Here is an 18,817-nt window from a genome sequence, read left to right as displayed (position 1 = left end):
CTGGTGCGAGGGAGTTGGGGGTGGGCCGCATCCTCTTTCAGCGCGCAATGCAGCCCTACAGCCTTCTGGCTGGTTATGTGGTGGCCCACTGTGTATCCTATCCGTAACCCCTCCGGCCTCGGCGCAGCCCCGAAAGTGGAGCATCAGCTCATCGGGCCTCTCCTGTAACCCTCGCGGCGACGCCCGCCCCGACGCCCACCTCAGCCCCGCCCGGGCGGCCTCGGTCCGCGCGCTGGGGCCGCCATAGTGAGCCGGCCACCGGCTTTCAAATCCACTCTCTCTTTTATTTCCTTAGCCCGGCTTTGCACGCATCATGTGACGAGGCCGGGGGTGGGGGGGGGGACCCGTGGGTTACACGCGGGCCCGGAGCAACACCCGGCCTCTTGCCCGCGCACAGTGAGTTTTCTCCACGTTTGCTCTGGGAAGGCCTGAGGTAGCCGTGTCCTGTACTGCCTCCTCGTCCTTCACTGGGGCAGCTCCAGGACGATCTTGCCCACGTTCTTGTTAGTCTCCATGTGCGCATGGGCCTCTTGGATTTCAGTCACGGGGAAGACTCTGTCCAGAACCGGCAGTAGACGTTGGGGGCCCTCGGTGGAGAAGTGGGGCAGAATTTGTTCTGTGAAAGCCTTCACCAGCATTTGCTTGTACTAAAAGAAGGAAAAGGAGACCATCAGCCCAGGCAGATACCTTACCTTGCCACTCCCCATCCTGCTTGGCCCTTGTGCTCTGAAACGTGTACACATCTGAAAAGCACACAGGGAACCTAACCACTTCACCATCAGCATGTATGTGTATATCCCCAAATATGTAACCTCTGTTCTGTACCAGATAAAGACCGAAGCCTGGTGGCCCGCCGGTGCCTGAAGGTTAAGTTTGGGCCCTCTGGTTGGCTGCCTGGAGTTTCCCCCGTTGGGATGCTGGGTTCCCACCTAGCACTACTCATCAAGCCAGGCTGAGGTAGCCTCCTGCATAGCAGAGCCAGAAGGACCTACAACTAGAATATACAACTGTATACTGGGAGGCTTTGGGGAGTAGGAGAAGAAGAAGAAAAAAGAAGGTCGATAACAGATGTTAGCTCAGGGGCCGATCTTAAAAGGAAGAAAAAAAAAGACTGAAGCCTGCAACAAAATAGCATCAATGACAGCGGCCGAAGGACTGTTTTTTAAAATAAAGGCTTCAAGCAGGAGGCAGCCACAGACAGGATTTACAAAGGCTCAGTTCAAAAGGGATGTTTAAGCTCTGCTATCCCCTAGCAGGTGTGAAACCCTATTTTGGGAAACATTGCCAAAGCTAGTGCCTGCTAGAATGCCATACAGAGATTTCAGGAACATATAATCTGTTGAAGGTAGAGGCATCCTAACCTTATTTACCTAAGAGGCTGTCTTAGCACACTGAGAAGAGTTCTGCCTTTGAAAACAAAGTCTTGGAACTATTAGAAATATTTCCTAATGTGTCAAGGCTTTGTTCCTTCTGTTAGAAAGTTTAAATAATATATAAAGTATTAGCTATGCTCTTGCCAAGATGTTGAGGCTTCTATTGACTAATTTTCATTAGTTCTGTGAAATTGGGTTACCCATTTATCCACAAGGGGGCAGATTTCTACATAGGCTCCCTAACTTAAGATGTGACAGATACTCCTTTCTCAGGGTGATATAAAGGAATCATACTTTCCTGGGTAATAGTTAAATAACACGTTTTTTTTCACTCATCACTCACCTTTTTGTCCCTACATCTCAGCCGACTGGTGATCAGACTTCCTCGTTTAAAAAACAGCTTTGAAAACAGAGGCCCACTGATGTTAGCTCCTCCCATCAGACCATAGAGAACCCAGCGACCATCAAGAGCCAAGCAGGTGACATTTTTCTCCCAGTAGGATCCGCCTATGCAGTCTAGAATAATGTTGACTCCAGCGCCTTACACATGAAACACAGATTTGTAATGCTAGTCAGACACAGAAAGCTTGGTGTAAAATAAGATTCCATGGTATATTTGTGGATATATGGGTATAAATAAATACAGGTGCAACTGGTAAATCTACAGTTTGGAACTAGAAACATTGTTTGTAGAAACATTGTTGTAAATGGAGTTTGGGGAGCTGAACTCTATTGTCTATGTGTGCTGTAGTTCATCTTTTATGATCCCTAGCCACACCAAGAGGGAAATGGGGCAACACCATGATCTGGTATTTCCCCTGACCCCTAAGTAGAGAACCCACTGGCACCCAGGCATGAGTGAGAACAGAACAGAGGAGCTCCCCCCCACCAAGCTACAGGGCAGGCAATTGTTCACATCCAAGTTATGAAGTGTCTGAACTGGGTTGTCTGAATCGTAGCTTTGCTAGCTTTGGTTTCATCTCCCTTTTTTGACTTCGGTGGGAAAATGGAAAGGATGAGCCAAAAATATACAGATTTGGCTTCGGAATACAGAAGCATGCACATCTACTCACGCATTTAGGGAGCTACCACCCCAACCCTACTATGACCAGCTCCGAACTGGTGTCCGCCCCATGCCTCCTGTTAATTCACTGTAGAGCGGCTGGTTGGGAAGAAGAGGTCCTAGGTAATTCCAAGCCAACTCTGTGTGATTATCCAGTTTCTAAGATGTGTATGAATAATATTAGTTACAAGAATGCACATGGAAACCATTTTAGTCCTAAAGACTGCCTGCCTATCTCCAGTGGTCAAACGCCAGAGCATTAGAATTTGGCCAGGGTAGCTGTTGTGCATTTAGCAGAGGCAAGACAGATCCAACGCACCGGCACCCTTGAGGCTGGTGAGGATTTTATTTAATCATCTCTGAAATTTCTGCTGAGCTGCAGAAGCTGTTGTTTACCTTTAGTGAATTTCAGTGTTGCTTCAGAAAAATCCTCTTCTTTGTAATTGAATCCAGCAGCTGCTCCGAGCTTTTCTGCCATCTGAAGCTTGTGCTGGGAGCCAGCTGTGACCAGAGGAGTAGCTCCTGCCATCCGAGTGAGTTGGATGGCAGCTGTGCCCACGCCACTTGATCCTGCATGGATTAGCACAGTGTCTCCAGCCTGAACGTTTCCTGTGATAGAAAGTACAGGAACCATCCTCTTTACTGTGCAACTGCTACACATTCTCCACTCAGGCATATTCTACCACGATCACCCGGCCCTGGGACCACCACATGCCAAATCTCTTGCTCTCTTAAGAGAACATATTGACAGTTCTTATTTTGTCTTATTGCCTCTGGTCAAAGTGGGAAACAACTTTTGAAACAGTTACTAGCAGCCACATCCATAATCTCTGTTTTACCTATGAAATAATAGCAAAACACACATCTCTGACCTATACCCGAATAAGTAAGAATAAGCATCATTCCACTGTCACCACCTGGAGCCCGTTCCTCTTCAGTCTGAAACTGGCCTCTAGCCAGTCTCACTGATCCAGGTACCATGCACAGCCACCAGGCTCCTCCTCCTAAAATGGAGCTCTCCTTATGTCACTTTCCCCTTAAAATGTAAAGTGGTTCTCAACTAGCTTTTGCATCAAGTCCGCACAGCCTGCCATTCAAGGCCACCACCAATCTAGTCCTAGTCTCATCTTTCACAAATGATAATTGTCATCCTTCACTTCTGAGCAGAGTAGCTGATCTCACCTTGACACTCTTACTTAGGCCACTTTGGCCTGCCTTCTGTCCATCACAACTCTACCCACCTTCTCTTCCAGAAAGCCCTCTCTGACCACCCTTGCCCACACCAGCTTTTCCCATCTTGAGCTTCTATTGTAGTTAGAGACAGCGCCACCCTTCTGAACTCTATGGTTGTCTAATTCTTGAGTATGTGTTGTCTTTCCAACTACACTGAACTCCCTAAAGGGAGGGACCAAGTCTCCTTAGGCTCCGTCATGTGAGCTCTTGGCTGGCCTCAGTGGGATTGGGGAAGAATAAAAGAGTTGATTGACTGGCATTTTGTGCTGTACTAGGGCTCCCAGAGAGAAGCTCACCATGACTTTGAGAAGCTGAGACTACTGCTGGGCCTACAGTGTGATGACGTGCACAGGCCTTCTATCTGCTAATCATATTTTCAGCCTCAACATCAAGCCATTGCTAAAATGGTATGAGGACCTGATACTACTGGTGGTATAGTAGGGTGAGGTGCTGGGGCTAACTGGGGCTCGGTGGCCAGGCCAAAATTGCCCTGGAGGACTGCTGGATTTTGAGGTGGCTGAGTCATGAAGGAATTGAGCCACATTGTATGGAGTGACCATGGGGGGCCTCCTCACCCAAGAGATGTAATAGCTGGAAGGCGGTGAGCCAGACCTCTGGGATAGCTGCAGCCTGGGGCAGGGTCAGTCCTGCCGGGATGGGCATGAGGAGCCCTTCAGGGACAGTAACATATTGAGCCTGGCCCCCGCCAGGCAGTAGAGCCATGGCTGGGTCCCCAATCTTCCATTGCCCCTGGCAGCCAGGCCCCAGCTCTACCACGTATCCAGATGCCTCGAGTCCCAGAATGCTGCTGGCTCCTGGGGGTGGGTCATACTGGCCTTGTCTCTGCAGAGAGAGGGGTGCAGTAAATGGTGAGCATGATCAGAAATCTGTCACCGTTCCTGGCCCTCTTCCCATAGCCTCTCTTTTTCTCAGAAAATTCAGGATGAAGTCAGGTTTTGGTGGTCAGGAAAAGAGAGAGGAGAGGTCATTTGCTTTATGTAAATAAGAGACTGTATATGCCGGCCTGGTGGCGCAGCGTTTAAGTGCGCATGTTCTGCTTCGGGGGCCCCGGGTTCACCGGTTCGGATCCCAGGTGCCGACATGGCACTGCTTGGCACGCCATGCTGTGGTAGGTGTCCCACATATAAAGTAGAGGAAGATGGGCACGGATGTTAGCTCAGGGCCAGTCTTCCTCAGCAAAAAGAGGAGGATCAGCAGCAGTTAGCTCAGGGCTAATCTTCCTCAAAAAAAAAAAAGTGTAGGTCACATAATCAGTAGATGTCACAATTGGTAGAGTTTTTAGCTATTTACTTCATATAAACCCCTGTTTTACAAATGGAGAAACGCAGACCTGGGCAGAAAAATGCCTTGTTCAAGGTCTCAAAGTAAATTAGTAGCCGGACTAGGAACAAAATGTTTACTCTTTAACGATAGTTCTCATGTATCAAGTGCCAGGTTCTGTACTCACTCACTAGGCCAGAGGGACTGAACTAGAGAGTGTGCATCGGGACATTTGAGGAGCTTTTTCAGTGTACATATGCTGGGTCCCGGCCATGCTTATTTTGAAATGGAGCCCCATGTGATTCTGGTGCACATTTCTCAATTACCCCAACCAATGCAGCTGGCCCAGTTTAGTGCATCAAATAGCAGACCAAAGAAAATTCTTAGAGTACTTCTCCCTGCCAGCTCTGGGACTCTCTGAGTGGAAAGAGTGCAAACTTTGGAGCCACTAAGACCTCAATTTGAGTCACAGCTCCCCCATTACTAATATTGTGGCCCTGGGGTATTGCTAAACCTCTCTGACCCTCAGTTTCTTTATCTGTAGAATAAAAATGGTGAACAAGGTTGCCCGTGGAGTTAATGAGATAGAGCAAAGCCTAACACACACATTCCCTCAACAAATGGTTAGCTCCCTTCTTATCTGAAAGTCTGACCGGACTGTGGGTTAACACAGGGTGGATTCTGTTTTGCAAATACCCCTGTATTTTGTGTAAAAGGAGGCTAACTGATTCTGCCTTAGAGCCCCCAGCACACACTCTGCACACACTTAAGGATGAGTGTTACTGGCTGCGCCCCAGGTCATTCCTTCATCTTTCTGGTGAATGTTTATCGAAGGCCCTGGAGTCCTGCCCTGCCCGACCTGCTGCCTGACCCCTGGGTACCTGGAGTAAGTCCGCCCGGTTCAGGGCGCTGGCCACCACCTTCAGGAGGACTTCACCCTCTCCTGGGCTCGGCTTCTCCACCTCCTTTAGGTAGAGGTTTTCTGGTCCTCCTGGCTTGTCAAAGTGCACGGCTAACATACTCACTCTCTGAGGACACAAGGTAGAACAAGGGAAGGAGCACGGGGTTCTTGGGGGAGCCCAGCGCCCCAACAGAAGCTGCAGCGCCCCCTGCCGGCCACGGGCCTCCCTGGTCCGTCTCGGGGAGGTCTGCCCACCAACGCCCCTGCCCCCGCCCTCAAGCTCCTTCCTGCGACGTCCCTGCAGCCTCCAGACAGACCCCACACGGAGAACACAGATTGGGACAGGGTGGAGTGTGGGCGGCCGTACAGGGATGGATGCAGCGGAGCAGGAAAACACTGAAAAGCATGAGGCCAATTACACTCCCTCTGAGCTGGGCTCCCCCACCCGACCCTGTTCCTCAGCGCACGTGTGGGTGAGTTACTTGCTTGGCCGGGCGCCTCCGCTGCTCCAGGTCCAGGCACTGTCCTGCGCTCCCTGAGGAGTCCTGGTGCTGCCTCCGCCGCGACAGCAATGGACGGCTGTACTCCAATGGACAGCCCAAGGGGTGGGGCTGAGCAGAACCAACCCTCCCCCTCTTCCTTCTCCTTCCCGTCGAAAGTGCAAAGTTACTGACAGCAAATCAGATTTTCTTTTCCTTTGAACCTCTAGAAACTAGTCTTCCTTTCGGTTTGGCTTGAAATGCGATTCCAGCTCTCACTGTGAGAAGAGAAAACTTCCCCCACTCTAGGAAACTAGAACTGAACTCTCGACGGGCGATCGGTCCGCTGCCCAGTCAGGGCAGCCTTTCAGCCCATTTACGCTGCAGGTCTGGCATCCTGCCCTTCCTGTGGGCAGGCAGCTTGAGTACGGTGGGCAAGCAGGGTGCTGCTGAGAGAAAAGAGAGGAGCATTAGCAAAAGAGAGAAGGTAAAAAGCAGTTGTGGGTCCTTGTCACTTGTGCGCTTCCTCTTGACGTTCCTGGGGATGAGAGAGAGGCCCCTGGAAGATGCTGCCCAATGAGGCAGTTTTGACTGGTTAAAAGGCTACATCAGGGTTTCTCAACTTTGGCACTCTTGACATTTTGGAATAGATCCTTCTTTGTTGTGAAAGACTGCGGTACTGTCTGCAGGATGTTTAAAGACTGTAGGAGGTTTAGCAGGATCCCCGGTCTCCAGCCACTAGATACCAATAATACCCCCATCCAGTCGTGACTGTAAAAACTATCCCCAGACATTGCTCCTGATTAGAAACCACTGGGTTAGAAGAATACACACGTGTGTGCCTGTGCAAAAACAACATAGGTAACCTTTTTTTTTATTATATAGCAGTGGCGTATAATTTATCACCTCTTCACATGCATTCTTTTATTTGGTCTCCATAACACTTTACTAAAAAGAAACTGAAATATAGAAAGATTAGTTTGATTTCAAGAGGCACATAGCTGGTGAGTGTCAGAGCCAGGAATCAAATTGGGATCTCCTGGGTTCTTGTCCAGGGCTCTTTGCTCTTTCTACTGTATGGCAGGCTGCTTTGTGGAACAGTCTCTCCTATCAATTACAAAACCCTCTTTCTCTCTTTATTTACATCCCTCTGCTGAGTACACCTTTTGCAAGAAGGTTATATATATATATATATATATTTTTTTTTTTTTTTTGGAAGATTAACCCTGAGCTAACATCTGCTGCCAATCCTCCTCTTTTGCTGAGTAATACTGGCCCTGAGCTAACATCCATGCCCATCTTCCACTACCTTGTATGTGGGACGCCTGCTGCAGCAGCATGGTTTGACAAGTGGTGTGTAGGTCCACACCCAGCATCTGAACTAGCAAACTTGGGGTGCTGGAGCAGAATGCGCGAACTTAACCACTGTGCTACCAGGCTGGCCCCAAGAGGGTTATGTATTTTTATAAGGCCTTCTGTTTTACAAAAATGCCTGTCAGCCACTGTCCCTCCTGTTGCCATCCATATCAAAGCCATCGTTGCAAGGAAAGGGACATAAGCCAACAGTGTATTCAGAGAAGGTCCATGTGAGGCCTTTTCTGGAACCTGTGTGATAGATCTTTCTTGCTACTTTTGTAGGTAGATTCTGGTGTCTCAGAAGGACCATATCCCAGGGAGGACAGGAAACCTCTGCTGCTGGCTCCCTGGTAGCTAAAGAATAAGATCCAAACTCAGAAGCCTGGCACTTAAGGTCATATTCTCTCTCTCCTTTCTAGAGAAAGCCTACTCATTCAGGGCCCTGCTTATGCCTCTCCTCTGAGGATTCTCCAGAGGGCATCTTCTCCCCCACCCTCACCCCTTGGTCTGGGTAAGCATCTGAAGAAAAATATCAGAGTTTTTGGACAAGGAGTGGAAAATAGTGGACCCCAGGAAAAAGCTTGACTTGTAGAGATTCGTAGGAAGGTGAACATCTCATGGGAGTGTGCCAGGTCTCTAGCCCCCAGGAGGCTCAGATGGAGCTTAATAGGTGGGCTGAGCCCTCCCTGCTCCTGAGATTGGGCAAGTACAGGGAGTCAAAAAAGCAGGGGGTCCTCTTGCCACCTTATATACCCCCAGCGTACAAAGGTAGAGACCACTTCCCTTTCACCATCTGTGGGCCTGCCATGGTAATTTAGGGTATTCCAACAATGAAAATAACTTATCTAATGGTAGCCAGCAACAGAGTCAAGATCTGTCAGAACAAATGGAATAAATGCCCAGCAAAATAGAGCAACTGGAGAGAACAGATGAAAACTTGAAAAAAATAGAAGCAATTGAGAAGATTCAGGGGTACTACAAAAATATTTGTAGAATTAAAAAAAAAAAAGAGATTTCCCAATTAAACAATTCAGTAGATGCTTTGAAGGAGATGGTCATTGTTGAGACCTGAATTAGTGGCTTAAGAGATTAGGGTCAAGAAATATCTCAGGCAACAGAACAAAAGCTTAAAAGAGATGGAAATTCATAAAATGATGAGAAACTTTGAGAATAAATTCTGGAGATCCTGCCATGAGAATAATAAAAGTTTTAGGGGCCGGCCCTGGGGCCGAGTGGTGAAGTTCGCGTGCTCCACTTTGGTGGCCCAGGGTTTCGCCGGTTCAGATCCTGGGCACGGACGTGGCACTGCTCGTCAAGCCATGCTGAGGTGGCCTTCCACATAGCACAACCAGAAGGACCTACAAATAGAATATACATCTATGCACTGGGAGGCTTTGGAGAGAAGAAGAAAAAGAAAAAGAAAAAAAAGATTGGCAACAGATGTTAGCTCAGGTGCCAATCTTAAAAACAAGAAAAAAAAGAATAGAAGCTTTAGAAGGAGGAAGAGGAATGGATGAAGAAGACTCAGTAGTTCAAGAAGTAACAGAATAAAGTTTTCCTAAACTGGATCAGATTCTACAAATTGAAACGGTTTGCTGAAGTAAAGGATGGATTGATGAGAAAAAAACACACACCTATATTTTGTAAAATTCCTAGTTCTACAAATTTCCAGGTGGAAAGAATAAGTTATCTACAAAGGGTTAAAAAATCAAAATGGCAGGGGCCCGCCCAGTGGTGCAGCAGTTAAGTGCACACGTTCTGCTTCGGCGACCTGGGGTTCACTGGTTCAGATCCCGGGTGCGGACATGGCACCACTTGGCTAAGCCATGCTGTGGTAGGCGTCCCACATATGAAGTAGAGGAAGATGGGCACGGATGTTAACTCAGGGCCAGCCTTCCTCAGCAAAAAGAGGAGGATTGGCAGCAGATGTTAGCTCAGGGCTAATCTTCCTTACAAAAAGAAAAAAAAAATCAAAATGGTGTCAAGTTTCTATCTGCATCCTGGAAGCTAGACGAGAGTAAGCTAGCATCTATTGACTAGAAGAAAAAGACTGCAACCCAATCATCTTACACCTAGCTAAGATAGATAAGATTTTGCATTTGTCAGGGCAAAAATATATTTAAGGATATGCAAGAATTCAGAGACACATCACCCGTTACCTATCTGTAAGTACTTGAATAAAGACTCTAACCAAATAACATGTCAGAACAGAGACAGAGGGAGAGGGAACAGTGGTAAACAACAAACTTTGCGAAATATGTAGAATTAAACTGATTGGATAAAAAACAATTGAATGGGTAAGGATAGACCAGGAATGTGTAATGTAAGTGCTAAATAAGAACTTTTAAAATGTAAGAAATTACTTTGAGGGGAATTCTGAATAATAATGAAGCACTAAATGTACTAAACTATCTTTGCAAAACTAGGAGTTGAAGGTGGTAAAGATCTTACCTTATTGGTGAGTGCCTTCATGGGAAAACAAGGGAGGAAGGAATACAATCTTATGGGGAAATAGATTATATTTAGTAGAAATGTTCTAATGTAGTACATTCATGTAGAAATGATTATGAAACTCAAGAAATGGACAAGAGAACTTCCAAATTAACAAGGGGAAAAAATGGAAATGATAACCACTTAAAACCAGCAAAGGAAATAAAAGGAAAAAGTGAAAATAAAAAGTTTAATAATAAAGTGGTAGAATAAAATCAAGCATAGCAATTATTATAATAAATTTAAACATAAATTCTATTAAAAGTCAGAGATTGCCAGATGACTTTAAAAAGGTAGAATCTATGAAGAAGATATAACAATTATGAGCCTGAATGCATAAAACCAACAAAGCTAAATTAGAAATTCAAGGACAAATGGATAAAACTGTAGTCATAGTGCAAGACGTCAGTACATCACTCTCAGAATTTGGGTGATATAATAGAAAAAAGTTAATGACGACACAGAAGAATTGAATAATGCAATCAGTAAGCTTGATTTAATAAACTTTGCAAATACAGAATATACATTTTAGGTCCATGGATAATTTACAAAATTAGTCAAGTATTTGTCATGAAAGAAAAACCTTAAATTTTAAAAAGCACGAATTTACAGGCCATATTTTCTCAATCACATGTCAATGAAATTAGAAACAAATAATAAAAAAAGGATCCCTTAACCTCCCAAAAAAATCCCTTAATTACTTAGAAAAAACACATTCTGAGATAACCCTGGGATTAAAGTGAATTTAAAAAGAAAAATTAAAAGGTAAAGGAAGGAGGGGCCAGCCCAATGGCACAGTGGTTAATTTCACACATTCTGCTTTGGTGGCCCGGGGTTCACCGGTTTGGATCCTGGGTGTGGACATGGCACTGCTTGGCAAGCCATACTGTGGTAGGCATCCCACATATAAAGTAGAGGAAGATGGGCACAGATGTTAGCTCAGGGCCAGTCTTCCTCAGCAAAAAGAGGAGGATTGGCAGCAGATGTTAGCTCAGGGCTAATCTTCCTCAAAAGAAAAAAAAAATAGAAGAAAAGTAAAGGAAGGAGAATTACGAACTATGTAGTAATAAACAAAAAGAGAATAACTTTAATTGTGTTCACTGTTAAAGAAACATGAAAAATGAAGGAACTAGATATTCATTTACAAAAATAGAAAAGTAACACAAAACAAACTGGAAAAAAGAATCAATAAAAATAAAAGCTGACATTAGTAAAATACAAAACAGACAAGAAACTAGAAAAGATAAATAAATTCAAAGGCTACTTCTTTATAAAAACCAGTAACATAGATGAAATCTATTGTTAGTTGGTTTTAGGGAACAAGAAAGAGACAAAGTTTGAAAGATTAGGAATGAGAAAGGAGATTTAACTACAAATATAGAAGTGATTTAAAGAAGAATAAAGTCAAATTACGTCTAATTTTATGGCAATAAATTTAAAACTCTATAACCCCTGTGCATCGCTGGTGGGAATGTAAAATGGTGCAGCTGCTGTGGAAAACACTATAGCAGTTCCTCAAAAAACTAAAAATAGAATTACCATATGATCCAGCAATTCCACTTCTGGGTATATACCCAGAATAATTGAAAGCAGGAACTCGAATAGATATTTGTATAACAATGTTCATAGCAGCATTATTCACAAGAACCAAAAAGTGGAAACAATTAAAGTGTCCATTGACAGATGAATGAGTAAACAAAAATGTGGTACATCCATTCAGTGGAATATTATTCAACTTTAAAAAGGAGGAACATTTTGACACATAGTACAACATGGATAAACCTTGAAGACGTTATGCTAAGTGAAATAACCAGTCACAATAGGACAAATATTGTATGATTCCACTTATATTCAGGTACCTATAGAGTAGTCAAATTTATAGACAGAAAGTAGAATGGTGGTTGCCAGGGCTGGAGGGAGAGGGGAACAGGGAGTTAGTGTTTAATGGGTACAGAGTTTCAGTTTTGCAAGATAAAAAGAGTTCTGGAGATAGATGGTGGTGATGTTTGCACAACAATGTGAATGTGCTTTAATGCCACTGAACTGGACACTTGGAATGGTTAAGACGGTAAATTTTATGTTCTAGATATTTTACCACAATTAAGAATAAATAGGGGGCCGACCCTGTGATCAAGTGGTTAATTTCACATGCTCTGCTTTGGTGGCCCAGGGTTTCGCTGGTTTGGATCCTGGGCGCAGACCCAGCACCGCTCATCAGGCCATGCTGAGGTGGTGTCCCACATAGCAGAGCCTGAAGGATCTACAATTAGAATATACAACTATGTACGGGGTGGGGGGGTGGGTTTGGGGAGAAAAAGAAAAAAAAAGATGGGCAACAGATGTTAGCTCAGGTGCCAATCTTTAAAAAAAAGAATAAATAAATAAGAAAGTGTAAAAAAGATTTAAAAGTAGAATAGTATAATGAACCCCTGTGTGCCCATGATGCAACTTCAACAATTAACACCCGGCCAATCTTATTGCATCGCATGAGGAGATACAGTGTGTCTGGTGGAATCTCATTTCATAATGTTAAGACATCCTGGGTTCAGGTATTGTCAGTAGGTTCACTTCATTATGAAGGTCCCCCCAGTAGGTTTTTCACCTAATCGCTTCAATAGCCATTAACAATTATTGTGTAGATCAGTGCCTCTCCAACTTTATTAGTTCTTTGATTTCCAGAACTGGCCTGAAACCCCAGAAGGAATGGGCCTAGTTTCTTCCCCCAAATCTATAGGTGAAACAGGCCTAGGATACGGCCCTAGAAAAAAATAACACTAAAAAAGTCTGTCATTATATATTTGCTTTCTATTATTTGGACACTTTATAGTTTACACATAGTCTACAAAGTACTTCATCCATTACAAAGTATTTTACAGATAACAAACTGCTCATGTTTCTGTGGTCAGTTAATTCTCTCAACAATGTTGCCAGGTAGCCTGGCCCCATTTCTCTCTAACCCATCCTCTGGCCCAGCTCAGCCTAGCCTCAGGCCTCCCCATACTTCATATCCCTGATCCTGTCCCCTCAGATCCTATAGGACTAGGGTCCCCCATCAGCCACATGATGTTTGAGTCAGGGCATCTCCAGGATAATTTTTCCCAAGTTCTAGTTGGCCTTGATGCAAGACTGGGCCCTCTGAACCTCAGCCTTGGTGAAAACTGTATCCACACTGGCTGCAGCTGCACAGCACTCCCAGAAGAGAAGTGGATGACTTGCTCTGTGAAAGTCTTCACAAACGCTTCCTTGTACTGAGACAGGGGAAAACAGCACGTTAAAAAGGTATAGATGAGGGCCTGGCCCTGTGGCTGAGTGGTTAAAGTTCTGCATGCTCTGCTCTGGCAGCCTGGGTTCGCGGGTTTGGATCCCAGACGCAGACCTATTCCACTCATCAGCCATCCTGTGGCGGTGACCCATGTACAAAAACATAGAGGAAGATTGGCATAGATGTTAGCTCAGGGCTAATCTTCCCCAAACAAAAAAAGAGGAGGATTGGCAATGGATGTTAGCTCAGGAGAATCTTCCTCAGCCGAAAAAAAAAAAAGTATAGATGAGGTCCCTTTGGCCTCATACAACTTTGAGGGGCTCCTAAGGTGACCAAGGGGAAATTCAGATCATACTTAGCTGATCCTAGTACTATCTCTGGCCCAAGGAGCTCAGAGTGAGCCATGGAGGAGGAAAGGTCATCAATCAATCTAAATCCCCTTGGGCACTGAAACCCCTGGAACTTCAAGGGATCCTCCAAATCTCTAAAAGTACAGGAATCCCAATGTCAATCTTGGGGGTGGCAGAAGGGAGCAATAAATCAGAGTCAAATGAGAAAGGAGATGAGGGACTGAACTGAGCCTTCTGAAGGAGGAAGGGGTCAGGGATCCTTTGAGTTCCATCCAGAGGAAGGAAAGTTGTCAATGTCAGGAAAGGGTAATTAAGCAGGAATTGTATAAACCAAGGTTCAGGAGGTTATAACACAAGGGTGGTACCCAGAACTTTTTCAGCTCTACCCTCGTCTGTCACCTTCCTTCTTGTCCCTGGACCTCAGCAGACTGGCCTGCAGGGTTCTTTGCTTACACAGCAGCTTGGAAAGCAGTAGTCCATTGACATCTGCTCCCCCTATGAGGCCATACAGAACCCGTCAACCATCTGGAGCCAAACAGTGGAGGTTCTTTTCCCAGAAAGAGCCACCAACGCAGTCCAGGATCACATTGACACCCACATCTTGAAAAGGAAAGATCAGTAGTAGATAGAAATGGCTTAGTTATCATGAGGAGGTAGATGCCCCAACTCCTCCCCCCTCGATCTAGTCTTGCCCTATCTCCTGTGGGCCAGGAAACAGAGCGGGAAGGAAAGTCGTTCTTTGGAAGGCTAGGTACACTTAGTTGTCCTAGAGAGTAGGGGGAGAAGTGCTAAGGCATTCAGCTTTCAGAAGACCTCAAGCTAAAGACTATGTCTCATGGCAGTTATCCACACAGACTGATCAGGCCTTGAGTACTTGCTCCAGAGAGCAAGGATGGCATTGTTCTTCCTCTGAGAAGTCAGTTTGCTTCCTCCTTTTGATAATTAGAGCTATGTAAACCTTTTGGGCACAGGTGCCTCTGGAGCTTCAAGGGACCCCCCAAATATCTAAAAGTGTGGGAATCCCAATCTTTATCATATATTTTTTTTTCTGAAGCAGCTAGGAAGCTCAGAATTATATGTAATATTTGATCAGTTATTATGTTAACCTTTATGATTAACATATTTTTATCCTTCTTTTTATTCTCTATACTCTCTATTTCTAATTAATTTTTCTTCTATCCTGAGAAGTTAGACCATCCCCAGACTTTGTGATAGATACAGTAGAGAGAAGGGATTGGGAAGGAGAAAGAAGATGGAGTTGGGAATGATAGGGAGGAAGAAGGAAGATGTGGTAGGTAGCTTCTAAGATGGTCCCCTAAAGATCTCCACCTTCTGGTATTTATAGCTTTAGGTGACCCCCCTCCCTTTGGTTGTGGGCTGGATTTATAGACTCACTTCCAACAAGTAGAACATGGCAGAAGTGATAAGACGTCACTTCCAAGATTAGGTTACCAAAGCCAGTAATGGCTTCTGTCTTGGGCACTTTCTTTTCTTCTTGCTTGCTCTCTCTGAAGGAAACCAGCTGCCATGTTTTGAGCTGCTCTATGGAGAAGCTCATATGTCAAGGAACTGATGTCTCTGCGTAATAGTTAACAAAGATCTGAGGCCTGCCAACAACCACAAGAGTGAGCTGGAAGGCAGATCATCCCCCAGTCTAGCTTCAAGATGACTCCAGCCCTGGCTGACACCTTGATTGCAGCCTTGTAAGACCCTGACCCTGAGCTGGAGGACCCAGCTAAATTTCTCCCAGGTTCCTGACTCACAGAAACTGTGAGATAATAGATGTTTGCTGTTTTAAGCCACTAAGTTTTGGGGTAATTTGTTATGCAGCAATAGATAATACAAGGGAGGAAGGGAGAGGAAATTATTATGGAAGAGGAGGAAGCAGGATGGGAGAGGAAGGGTTGAGCTGAGGAGTAAGGATCAGCTAGGCCTTTCTTGGCAAAATGCACAGGCCCCCACACAGGCACACACATACATACTGTGTATGGCCTTCGGCACCTCCTCGGAGAAGTCCTCTGCTTATAATCAAACCCCGCTGCAGCACCCAGCCGCTAGGTCATCTCAGTTTTCTCCTTGGGCTCGTGGTCACCAGAGGGCTTTGAACAGCCTGGTCAACTCAATGGCAGCTGTGCCCACACCTCTGGTGCCAGCCTGGATGAGCAGAGTCCCCCTCTTGTACACCTCCTGCGGTTATCCACGTTAGCATACTCCGAGCCAGCAAAGGCTCAGGGGTGGGAAGGTGTAGGACTGGCTTTGGAAGCGAACCACCTAGTGCACTGAGGGTGTGATGAGAACAAGCCAAGGGTCAGGTAGGGTCTGGGGCACAAAGGGCACCGAGTATGAGGAGCCATCAAAGGTTTTGGAGCCCAGGGATCCTTGATCAGAGCTGGGCTTGTGCAAGATTAATCCAGCAGACAAACAGTGTGTTGTGTCAGAACTGTTCTAAAGGGGGCTCCTGAGTCAAGAGTCTGGGGAGCTCCTGGGACAGAGACAGTCCCCAGGACAGATGTCTGGGCTACTCTTATCCCTTTTTCTGTAAGATAAATGGAACAAGAGTGTCTCCTTCACTGCCTGTGAGGGACCCCAGCAGAAGGACCTAAAGACAATTTCCTTCCTTCTGAAGGTGGGGACAAGCAGCTGGAACTACTCTGAGAACCTTGGTTGGGCCTCACATTGGTCATAAAAACTGTCCATAGTTGGGGGCCGGCCCCATGGCCTAGTGGTTGAAGTTCCAGGCGCTCCACTTTGGCGGCCTGGCTTTGGAGGTTTTGATCCCAGCCATGCTGTGGAGGCATCCCACATACAAAGCAGAGGAAGATTGCCACAGACGTTAGCTCAGGGCTAATCTTCCTCAAGCAAAAATAAATAAATAAATAAAAGAGGAGGATTGGCAATGGATGTTAACCATTAGCAAATCTTCCCCCCCCCAACACACACTCCAAAACCTGTCCATAGTTGTCTCCATGGGGGCCAGGTTCCACTCAGCACTGGGATTAGAGGTGACGGTGTGTTGGCGCATCGATGAAGGGCTCAGAGTTGAGGGTAGGGCAGTTGGAGGGCTGAGTTTGGGTCAGTAGTTAGCTTCAGGTGACAGGGCAGGGCTGGTAGGAGGGGTGACCACGGGGTGGGGGGCCTCCTTGCCCACACAGGGTAGCAGCTGGAAGGTGGTGAGCCAGGCCTCCAGGATAGCTGCAGCCTAGGGCAGGGACAGTCCCTCCAGGATGGGCAGGAGAAGCCCTTCGAGGACAATGACATATTGAGCCTGGTCCCCACCGGTCAGCAGGTCCATGGCTGGGTCCTCAATCTTCCAGCGCCCTGGGCAGCCACGTCCTAGTTCTGCCAATGTCCAGATGCCTTGAATCCCAAAATGCTGCTGGCTCCTGGGGGCGGGGAATACTGGCCTTGTCTCTGCAGAGAGCGGGGTGCACAGGTAGGTGGGTGTGATGAGAGGGGTCCAATCTTAGTCCTTGTTGCTGGAGGGAGAAGTGGATGTTTGCTAGGAGGGTACTTTTTGCTTTCTAGGACAGGAAAAATGTAAATGGTCTCTCCAAATAACAGTCATTCCAGAAACGGCTGCTCCACAGGACCTTTACAGAGATCGTCATTGTAATAGTTGTTCTGGGGAGAGCCCCTCTAGGTCTCTCCAGTCACTCTCTCAGCCAGGCTGTCAGTGCTGTGGAGGGTCAGGGGGTCAGGGAGCCAGGAGGAGTTGGGGTGGGAGACATGGCTTGCTGAGGTTTGAGACCCTGAAAAGGGGGCAAGGGGACCCTCCTGCCATCTCAGCCCTTGTTTCTCCTGCTCTGAACTTAGTTTCCACAAGAAGGTTGGCTATCATGGGGTCTTTTCTGGCTTGAGTCTGGATCTTGCAGTGGGGAATGTCATGCAAACTGGCTCTCTGATTCTCTCCTGCCTGGTGAAGGGGATCCAGGAAGGGCGTTGGCCTGGCTCAGGGGCGCATTATTCAGACCACAGCTTGTAGAGACTGGGCTCAGTCCCTGCCTGGCGGTTGCACACCATTGCTGCCTGACACAACTCAGGACCTGGCCCAGAGGTCCAAACAACGGGACCCATGACCCCCTGCTCTCACACTGGCCTGAGAGCATTTGTGCTCATGAACAGATCAATCCTCTCCTTCTTGACAGATGCCTCTCTGGAGTTTGGAGCCTGATGGATCTGTGTTCAAATTCTGCCTGCCATTTATTCAGTCATACCACAAATATTTACTGTGTGTTTACTGTGTGTCAGGCCCTGTGCTAGGCAAAGCAGATTGCCTCTGTCCTGGTGCAGTTTACAGCTTTGTGGGGGAAGACAGACTTTAAAGAAGTAAACAAATAGATATATAATCACAAATTGGAGCAAGCTCTGTGGACAATAGCAGCAGGCTGCTATTAGTAGCAGCAGTATTTTAGACTGAGTAGTCAGAAAACCTCTGAGGAGGTGACGTTTAAGCTGAGACTTGGGAGAGAAGGAGCCAGATGTACAAAGAATGGATGAAGAGCATCCCAGGGGAAGGGAAAGAGAATTGAAGGTTCTGAGGTGGGAGAGCCTCTGGGAAGTGTTTGAAAAAGTGTTTGAAGAAGTCCAGTGTGGCTGGAGGATGGGGAGCAGCAGAGATGGGGCTCCAGTCCAGGTTGCAGAGGTGCTGGTGCCAAACCAACAGGGCCCTGTAGTGGGTAGGCAGTTCCATTTTATCCTAAATGTTGGTTGTGGAGAATGGACTGCAAGCCTTGAATGGCATCAAGAGTGATGGGGAGAAGGAGACTAATTTGAGATCTATTATGGAGGTGGAATCAAAGGCTGATGACACGGTGGCAGGAGCAGAGAGAGAAAGGGGGTAAATTCCAGGTTTCTGACTTGGGCAGTTTATTAGCTACTATTCTCACTTTCCTCATCACTGGAATGGAGACAAAAAAATCCTTAGGTCTTTGTGAGGGTTAAATAAAAGAATCCAGTTAGCACAGTGCCAGGCACAGAGTGGGCACTCAACAAAGCACAGTTTCTTTCTTTGCTGATGCCTATGCTGACT

At 46.4% G+C, this 18,817-nt stretch overlaps 2 protein-coding genes across 6 annotated transcripts in view; one reads left to right on the top strand and one right to left on the bottom strand.

The window, feature by feature from the left end:
* Positions 1–18,817, top strand: part of LOC106839748 (protein FAM228A) — a 90,206-nt gene that overhangs the window by 181 nt on the left and 71,208 nt on the right. The gene's annotated exons all lie outside the window — the stretch shown is intronic.
* TP53I3 (tumor protein p53 inducible protein 3) lies at positions 261–6,882 on the bottom strand. Of its 4 annotated transcripts, none has more exons than XM_014854783.3 (6): positions 6,334–6,882; positions 5,832–5,978; positions 4,245–4,512; positions 2,833–3,045; positions 1,717–1,913; positions 261–647 (listed from the first exon to the last, which is right to left on the bottom strand). In XM_014854783.3, exons 2-6 carry the CDS (start codon positions 5,967–5,969, stop codon positions 465–467), a joined length of 999 nt encoding a protein of 332 aa, XP_014710269.1. In that variant the 5' UTR covers positions 5,970–5,978; positions 6,334–6,882; the 3' UTR covers positions 261–464. The 4 variants fall into 4 exon arrangements, with proteins under 4 accessions (XP_014710269.1, XP_070368626.1, XP_044627968.1 ...); XM_070512525.1 differs by having other exon boundaries at positions 6,319–6,657; XM_044772033.2 differs by lacking the exon at positions 1,717–1,913 and having other exon boundaries at positions 6,334–6,467.

The sequence above is a fragment of the Equus asinus genome, chromosome 6 (assembly GCF_041296235.1).
Source record: "Equus asinus isolate D_3611 breed Donkey chromosome 6, EquAss-T2T_v2, whole genome shotgun sequence".
NCBI lineage: Eukaryota > Metazoa > Chordata > Mammalia > Perissodactyla > Equidae > Equus > Equus asinus.
This window is presented reverse-complemented; position numbering and strand designations above follow the sequence as displayed.